Genomic DNA, 9554 nt, shown 5'->3' with positions numbered 1-9554 from the left:
TCCCTGGCTGCAGCGGCTTCATCCGCGTCAAGCATCCGTAGGAAAGGCGCGTTCTCCTCCTCCTCCCTTCCTCTTCTCTCTGTCCCGCGGTCATGGAGCTGCCCGAGAGCCAGTGCAAGAAAGTCAAGCTGAGCAACAGGGTGCCGAGCTGGGTGAGCGTGCGGGCGTGCGGGGGGGAACAGCCGTGCGCCTGAGGGCAGGTGGGCGTGTGGGGGGGGAGAGGGGCGGGAGTGCGGAGAGGGAAGGGAAGGGAAGAAGGGAGGAAGAAGCGGCCGACCTCCGTGGTGATGTGGCAGTGGGCGTCAGCCGGGACGGGGGCTCCCCGCGCCGCTCCCTGCCGCCCGCCCGGGACGGGGAGGGATGCGGGGCGCCGCGAGCCGATACCGTTAACGGAGCAGCCGCGCGGGCTCCCCGAAGGGAGCGTCGCCATGGAGCCCGGCGGAGGCGGCCTGGGGGGGTTGGGTGGTGGTGGTGGGAGAGCGGCTGCGCCCCGGCCGGCTTTCTGCCGCTGCGCTGGGGAAACAGGGGGCTGCCTGTGGGTAAGGGCACGAAGCCCTTCCAGAGAGGACCGCGGGTCTGGGGGTTTCATCCCTGCCTCCCCAGCGCTCTGGAAGAGGGAGGACTTAAGAATGCGATGTACAATGTGGGCATTCATAGCCCTGGGTTGGCCAAAGACTGAGGTTCTTTGTATGGCGGGTGTTATGTGGAAAACTGTCGAGACAGGGCTTTAAAAAAAATGAAGTCTAACCAAAGCCTTCATTCTTGCCCGTAAGGATGAGGGAAGATCGGTTTACAGCCAGGACCAAAGCGCAGCTATTTAGAAGACACATTGCAGGCCTTTGAGAACATTTGATACTTCTGATGATGCAAGCCAAGTTGGTGTGTGGGGAGGAGAGAGTATACTTTATTTCTAACGATGCTGAGCTGAAGCAGGCCAGAGATAAGATCCAGAAAACATCTGATATGAAAGTAACAGTGTAAAACACTCTTCAGAGTCTTGTTACGAGTGGCACAGGCCACAACTTTCTTGTTAAAATGACACGTCTGTTAAAACAGAGAGTCTCAGGGTTGCCTGAAAAACGGGAAAGTTGGTGTCGTGCTTCAAAGTGTTCAAAAGTTGTGCCTGTCTAAACCTTTTCCGCTACATACAAGTTTGAGCTTGTTTAAAAAGGAGTCATTGATAACTTGCATTCTTTCAATTTCTGTGAGGAAAAAGCAAAAACCTCATGTTTCAAAGATAGTGAAATAGATCTTGTCTGGCTGGAGGAGTAACAAAGTGTCTTCAGAACTTACTTTGTGTCATTTAACTTGTCATCAGCAAAGCCAAGATGGATGGAAACCAGGCAAATCTCACCTTAAAAAAAAAAAAAAAGCTAACTGACACTAACTGTTTGCTGAATTCAGTTGAGGTTAGCAACCCCCTCTGTGTGACGTGGCAAGCAGAAGACATCTTCTGCTTATCCCTTGTTCTTCAGAGGACCTCAGCTGAAATACTCTTTATAACCAAATAAGCTTCCCCAGGAAAAGAAATGCTGCTGATTCACACGCTCCATGGAGTTCTGGCACTTCTGACTGTGTGTGTTCAGCTGGGAGTGAAGTCGAAGCGACCTGTTATACCCTGATGGAATTGGCAGCCCCAGGGAGAGTAGGCAGAGCCTTGCTGTCCAAACTTTGGGCATCTAGTGCTATTCAAAATATGCCTGTGTCTGTGGAACCCCCCTCACCAAGCCCACCAGTGAGCACAGCAAACTCCACCTTAGAGCAGCAACGGAACATAGTTGCAAATACTGCCAGTATACTGGCTTGTTACAACAACTTGTGGAACATTTCCTTTAGCTTGAGGTGTTGCATCATTTTGTGGGAACTTGCCACAATTCTTGTTTCTTCTTGAGCATATTCAGCAGAAGATTTCTGGCTTCGTTTTTGTCCAGTCCCTCTGGTGTCGGCCAATGACCCCTCTCCAGCACTGGTGATTAAGTTGTGTCTGCTTTTGGTCATTCTGTTTACTGAAGGAGGTGACAAGGGAAGATGTGGTCCTTATAGTGTGGTTATTGCTGAGTTGCTTGTATCCACAATATTGTCTGATTTCTACTGCTGTGATTTTGAAGCTGTCCCAGCATTAGAACACCTGACAAAGACAAGCTGGTCTGTGTAAGTGGCAGCAGAGAATGTCTTTGCCAGATTGGGTGTTTAGATGCCTTCTCACTGTGGCAAACTGTTCAGGAGGGCAGTTGTGAGGATAAAAGTTGGACTTGTTGTTGTTGTGGGAGAAAACCTAAGACTTTAGGTTAGCAGAATCTAGATTGGTGAATTGTTAGGGTTTTAATAACTGTAAATGATCTTATTGTTCAGATATCGTTTCTGGGCTTGCCCTTCTTTCCCAAGCACAGTCATCCAAATCCAAGCACAATTTTTCAAACTAGAATTTTGAGAAAGTAGCTGTTAGAAGGCACTGCTGGCAGACCTTTCAGTGAACAGGTTCTGAAACCTCATTGATATATGTGAACAGACACTCTCAGGTGAAGCGCTGTTTTAGTACCCATAGTGGTCGAATTTTTTTAGAGCTGTCTGTTCTCCTTGCTTGTCTTTGTATGTAGACAAAGAAAATGGTCAGTGTTCACCTATCATTTGGTTGTGTTGTTGGTACTAAAGAATAAATGTTGTAAAAATATGTTGTCATTGGGGTATCCCTGGCTTGTAAGAGGCACATGGTGAGCAGGTTAGCACATGGCCTTGAAAGTATCTGAGATGATTGGGAAATGGGAAAGGCATTAAAGATAAGCCTAAATTTCAGAGGTGGTGCTGGATGTGTTGCTATTGTTAGTTTATGGGAGTTGTTAGCTTGGGCAATCAACACTGTCATCTTAGAGCAGAAGAAGGTGGAACTATTTGCAGCTTTTTGAATATATATGGTTTGTATAGAAACTGTCCTTTACATGGGTCTTTTCTGATGCTTCCAACTTCAAAGTTTTCTTGAGTTGAGCCTGTAACTTGGGGAGCTTCTGCCTGCCATTAAAAAGCTTTACTCCACACCCCAGAGGTCATGCTCTGTGAAAAGTTAAAATTTGATCTAAGTGACTGTAGCAGCACAATGTTTCATTGTTGCTCTGCAGTAATGAAGAATAAATTCAGTTTATGCCAGTATAGTGATCTGTCTTTGCGAACTATGAAACAATTAAGCAATAGCCTTTTCTTTCTGCTGTCTCTTGATATTGGTGTTGCAACTTAGCTTTGCTTTTCCTCTTCATGTCTGATCCTGGTTCTTACATCAAAGGTGTTTGGCGCTGATAGTCAGATTTGGCTTTGGCAAAAATATTGTAGTTGTAGCTGGGCAAAATGTCAAGAATAAGATAAGAAGAAAAAAGGGTCAAGTTTAGCTCAGCAAACCTTTACATAGAGACGTTGGTAGAGTTAGTATTTCATTTTGGTCCCCATCTTCTTTGTTGCTTTCTTTTGTCCATATAGTTCTTAGATGTCTGGTGTTTGTTTCCCTGCTCAGCTACCTGCAAAGCTAAACGTTACCTTTATGCCAAAAAAGAAGTAAGCTGCAGAGTCATCCTTCCTTGTTCTCTTATTACAGCTCCTCAGTGCACATCTGTGAAGGGCGCCTTACTGTAATACTTTTTTCTTTTTTTTTTTTGATCTCTAATAGAAAGATATGTGCCTATTATGGCACTTGAGATTTCATGTGAGAAACAAACTAGCATAGTGTGGGAGAAGAAAGGAAGGATGTGTCAGCCTTCTAGGTTGACATTACTGTTACAATGAAACACAGTGGACTGAAGGATGATTTCTATTTGACGTGAGTAGGAGGCAAAATATTAAAATGCAGTGTTTATTCAAGTACTGCGGAAGCACTTAGTGTGTAACAGGGATGGAAGAAATGTTTTAGTGGGCAAGTTAGAGGGGAAATTTCTGATGGTTATAAAAAATAAAAGCAGATAAATAGACCTTTGAGATGAATGCCCTCTTTTTCATTAGCCCCTTTAGAAAAAATCCAGTGTGTCCTTTCAGTAGGGACTATTATAGTGAATGTAATCAGGCTAAGATGTTTAAAATAGCTTTTTTTTGAAGAGCACTTGATCATCACACTGAGGTTTTATGCTTTGGGGTGGGTTTTTTTTGTTACAATTCTTTTAACAATAATATGGATCTCCAAGGTGAATGATACAGTGTAAAAGAAAATGACTGAGTTTTCTGTATCTGCTGTCATTTTGGATGGTCATTTAATTTAATCAATTGATACCCATCAGATTCCATGTACAGGAATTTGAGGTCTGGTTAAATAGTTTAAGAGCACAACTGATGTGAGCAACTGATTTCTTCTCCTGGGTATTTTTCTGTGCCACATCAATACATCAAATGGGATAGTAATAAAACCCTTTTGTTATTGGGAATCCGATATTGTTCTCTTCTTGCTCTGTGGTGGTAGTGCATCATCTAGTAGCAAAGCAGATGTGATTAGGAAGTGTTACTAGGTTTGGGTTTTTTTTTGGGGGGGGGAAGGGGTTAATAGGGGACCTCTATAAAATCTGTTTTCTCTTGGAAGATAAGCAGGATTTTCCTACTATTATCCCCAGGAGCAGTACTGAGCTGTCTTGTTTGTGAGCACATGCACATGAACAAAAGGTGGGGCTGCTGGGGATGGTGTGTTTCTGAATGCACATAGACTGGGCACTTTAACCTTTAGTCAGTCTGAGGTGCCAGCTTCTGAAGTACAGATAGATTATTGTCCCGCTGGCTGCTCTGCTGCATTTGTGTGCCTGTGCTCCAGCAATCTGTTGGCCATCTTATTGTGGTGATTTGTCATTTCTGCTAATTTGGTTTTGGGTTTTGTTGTTTTAAAGTTATGTCTCTCATAATTTTAAGAATTCCTTTTGCCTGCTTATTCTGGGTTTCATGTTGTTAGTAAGGCTAGTGCAATACCCCAGTCAGGTTCTACTTTCCTAGTTCTGGGAAACAAAGGAAACCGATCTAAGTTACTGAATATGAACTGAATGAAGTGTCCTTGGATGAGACATATGACTTCCAAAGTATTTTAGTCTGATAATAGATGGTTGGACTTGGACTTGATGATCTTAAAGAGCTTTTCAAACCAAAATGATTCTGCGGTTTGGGTTGTTTTTTTAATATAAAGAGCTTACAGTGGCATGGGAGGTGTGCTGGTGTGCTTTGAGACAGTCATGTTTATCCAGTCCCTGGAACAATACATTGCAATTGGAATTAATGAGAAAGAATGTTGCTGTTAAAGTATGTTTGAATCGTTCTGTACTTCCATTATGCACAGTGTATCTACCTTTTAATTGAAGGCTAAGTACTTAAATTAATTTTGTTGGTTTTAATTCTATGATTTAGGCATTTGCTTGCTGCAATCTCCAATTTTATGTAGCGTATAATTGTTTCTATTATAAGAAGAGAGCCTTTTTGTGATTTTAGGCCTTTGACTTCTGTTTTTAGTTGTATTGCACTGACTTTGTATACAGAACAGCTTTGGTTTAGGGTGTAAATTGTTGGAAGATAAAGCAGTCAGCAAGTATAACTTAATTTTTTATAGTTATAACCTGTTTGCAGGTGGTGGTTTCTTATGAGTTGTTATTCAGTCCTGATCTAATATTAGATGCTGGACTCTCACCATTGGATGATGGAGTTACTGTATTTAAAAACTTGAACATCTGTTGATACCTTGAGTTTCTTTTCTATTAAGTATGAGCCCAGCTGTCTATAGAAGTGGGGACATGCAGTCATGGAAATTTGTAACTTCTAGTTAAGTCGCAGATAAAATTGTGAAGCGTTTTTCTAAAGAATAATAATGTAGCTGCAGTTCTTGAAGCCCCAAGTAGAAAACATCTTTCTGTTAACCCTACTTTCTCATGTGTGTCTCTGTGTAGCGCTCTGCTAGTATTTTGTAGATGAGTATGCTCCCTTCTTTCTGTTTTTATTAAATGTTGTGAGTGCTGTTCTTTCCAGGCAGCACTGAACAATGATGAAAGAGAAGATTGTACGAGTATCTTGTAATATGTTTGTAAGCAAGAGAAGCCAAAGCAGCATTACATATGCCAGTAATTATCATTGCCACTTTTTTTAAGCCTTCTCTTCTGTTTGATTGTTTGTGCTTTGTCTGGTTATCTAAGGAATTGATCTTGTATGAACAATGTTCATATGAACAGATACCCTTAAGTCTTAAAGGAATGCTGAGGCTGTTCTTCCTGTGGGTTCTCTTGCCTTAGATCATGAATTATTTTTGACAGTAATGTTATCTTCCTTAAAATATTTGTACAGTGGTTCATTATGATGAATAGTTAGAAGAAAGTCTTGTTTTTATTAAAATCTTATTACAAAAATGCTGTCTTTTTAAAGTAAATTCTTTAATAAGTCACTTAGAAATAATACTTTCTTTAAATGCCCAGAATATATGACTGTCTCACTTCTGGAGACTGAAGATATCATAGGTAAAGGTAGAGTAGTTCAGGGGTGTCTGCTGAACTGGAAGTTGGATTTGATGTGCATAGTTTGCATTGAAAAGGCCTCTTAAGGGTTAACAATGAGCCAATGTTTGGCTGTTTTATGACAGAAACCTTTAGCTCAGAGAGATAATCCATTTATCATCTTAGATTTAAATGGCTTGAATAGAAGGCAAGTCAAGGATCTCCAGTGGTTCATCTCTATTATCATAGGTGTGGTTTTTTAAGTTACACTTGAAAGCAATAGTTGACTAGCCTGGCAATCCCAATTTTGACAGAAGGAACACAAGGGATGTGGTTTGCTATGGGTGGCTTTTCTTTCCTTTGTGTCGTTTGATCTGTGCTGCAGCTGATGGATTGACTATTATTTTTACTTCCATTGGTCTGTCTCCAAGTCTTTCTTTATGCCTGTGAATAAGGTTTATTATGCTTTGCCAGCTCACCCTTTCATAAATTAAATGTAATCAATGACTTCTTTTACAGGGAATGCAGAGGGCAACCAATGTTACCTACCAAGCTCATCATGTCAGCAGGAATAAGAGAGGTCAAGTGGTAGGAACAAGAAGTGGTTTTCGTGGATGTACAGTCTGGTTAACAGGTACAGTCACTTATCTTAAGGATCCTGTTGTTTTAGTTACTCTTCTGAAAAGCTACTTACCTGTAGCTTATTTTTTTTTTCCATGCAAAGTTGAATGTCTTTCTCCTGGTGGTTCATTAATATCCCCTTGAAAAAGGTCACGATAAAAATGTTTTCTCAGTTATCTACATGGCAACATTTTCCAGTCATCACTCTTCTTAAACAAAAGTAATGCTCAAATTACCTCTTTCAGAAGGAAGTAGTAGTGGTAGAATAAACTCCTCTAGGCTTTAGAAGGAAAGGTGAAATGGTGGTATACTCCCTTTGAGAATCTCCCACCTCATCAGCAGTCATGAGGTGGGAATGTATGGAAAATTATTTTACAGATCACTTAGAATTTTTAACCTTTGAAAGCTAAATTCTAATGAATGTCTCGTGCTATTGAGTATCAAAAGTAGCAATGTATCAAAATATCATGCTTGTTAGCATGATTGTCATACTTTGCTATCAAGGTTTTTAGAAGGAATACCAAACTGTGTTTTGTGTGATTTTTTTTTTTTTTTTTTTTTTTTTTTGGTTTGGTTTTGTTGTTTTTCTCTTCCTCCTTTCTCTGAAAGCTGGAATAAATCTTAACCACCAGTAATAAAGATCAGAACATTGAGGCCATGGAGTGTGTCCAGAAAAGGGCAACAAAGCTGGTGAAGGGTCTGGAACACAAGTCTTACAAGGCATGGCTGAGGGAACTGGGACTGTTTATCTTGGAGAAGAGGAGGAGGCTCAGGGGAGACCTTATTGCTCTCTACAAATACCTTAAAGGAAGTTATGGTGAGCAGGGGATCAGCCTCTGCTTGCACGTAAGTAGCAATAGGACAAGAGGGAATGACTGCAAGTTGTGCCAGGGGAGGCTCAGGTTAGAGATTAGAAGTTTCTTCTTAGAGTGGTTAGGGATGGGTTGCCCAGGGAGACAGTGGAGTTACCGTCCCTTGGGGTGTTCAAGGGGTGTTGGATGAGGTGCTTAGGGACATGGTTTGTTTAGTAATTTAGGTAGTAGGGGGATGGTTGGACTAGACGATCTTGGAAGTCTTTTCCAACTTAAATGATTTTAAGATTTTACTTTGCCTACTAGGGCTATTTTTAAAAAAAATACCTTTACCATGTTTTTTTTCCCTCAAAGGATTAGTGTCAGTTTATGAGTTTGTGCCCCATTTAGGAATTGATTGCTCTGTATAGGCTGAAGCATGTGCTCCAGATAAACTCTTGTAGTCTAGTGTGGGAAACTATTTAAATACATTTCCAGCTTAAGGGAAACACTAAACTTTTTTTAGCGCCAGTAAGGATTCTTAATTGTTTGGAGATTTCTTGCCAAAGATTCTGAACCAGACCAAAATTTAATATTAAAATTGTTGCTAACACTCTTGTTAATGGATCATGACTGCTGAGCATGAGTCTTGAGTGAGTGAGATTTGTTGTGTCTGTAGTGTCTAATTCAGTACTATTATTCTGGAAGGATAAGAACAGAATGTGGTTTGGTCAGGTCCCTTTTGTTGACTGAAAGTCACTTCAGGGTCAGATTTTCCTCTTCTGTTGAAAATGTTACGTTTTAACTCTGTGTTGGGTTTCTGAATTCTGTTTAGGAAGAACTACCAGCAGTAGCCCTGGGGAACCATCTCTATCCCTGACAACAGCTCTTAAGGGCAAACTTATCTGCTTCTAATTGCACACTTTGTGACTTACTCTCCTTATACCTGTTGTCTGTGTAAAAGGCACCTGGCTTGTGTTGCAGGTAAATGTCTCTGAAAGGTATTTGCTGATGATGCCTGTTGCATTGGGTTTATCATGCTAGCAGTGGTACCTGCAGTACAATTTGCCCTAAAGTGTTTCTATGCTTATATATTTATATTATTATTATTATTCTAGGTCTGTCTGGTGCTGGGAAGACTACGGTGAGCATGGCACTGGAGGAGTATTTAGTATGCCATGGCATTCCATGCTACACATTGGATGGTGACAATATTCGCCAAGGCCTTAATAAGAATCTGGGTTTCACACCAGAAGATAGAGAAGAAAATGTCCGTCGTATTGCTGAGGTTGCTAAACTGTTTGCAGATGCTGGTTTGGTTTGCATTACTAGTTTCATCTCTCCTTATACCCAGGTAAATGTGAAAAACCTCTAGATAAAATGTAGAGAAAATAAAAAATGTCGCTGAGGATTTAAGCTACAGGAATCCCTCATGGAACTTAGCCAGAACCAAATGCTTGCTTGTTCTGTGACATTTGTGCTTTCTAGAAATGATTACTCAAATTTCAGAAATGTTTATCTTCATTATAAAGAAATTGTTAGTCCTATAACTTGAACTGTCCTTCAATCTGTTAGGCAGAATTATTAATCTCATATTAGGAGCAAACCCAAATCACATTCCAAGAAACAGTCTTAAAAATAGCTGGTTTGATCAGTGTAGATTCCAGTATGGAGGCTAAGCATACACCTAACCTGAAGACTCATTTAAATTGTTTTG

The 9554-nt window shown here is 41.0% G+C and overlaps 1 protein-coding gene across 1 annotated transcript in view; it reads left to right on the top strand.

Annotated features, from left to right (window-relative positions):
• Positions 1 to 428: 428 nt before the first annotated feature.
• The window catches only part of PAPSS1 (3'-phosphoadenosine 5'-phosphosulfate synthase 1), a gene marked incomplete at its 5' end in the record, with an annotated part of 42384 nt that continues 33258 nt past the window's right edge, over positions 429 to 9554 (top strand). Inside the window, 3 exons of the mRNA XM_084263259.1 lie at positions 429 to 539; positions 6945 to 7059; positions 8956 to 9191. Of these exons, the coding sequence (XP_084119385.1) occupies positions 429 to 539; positions 6945 to 7059; positions 8956 to 9191 (462 nt within the window). The remainder of the gene's footprint in view (positions 540 to 6944; positions 7060 to 8955; positions 9192 to 9554) is intronic.

Source organism: Gallinula chloropus, assembly GCF_964237585.1.
Source record: "Gallinula chloropus genome assembly, chromosome: 4".
Taxonomy (NCBI): Eukaryota; Metazoa; Chordata; class Aves; order Gruiformes; family Rallidae; genus Gallinula; species Gallinula chloropus.
Note: the sequence above shows the minus strand (reverse complement) of the source record. Positions and strands in the feature narration are given on the sequence as shown.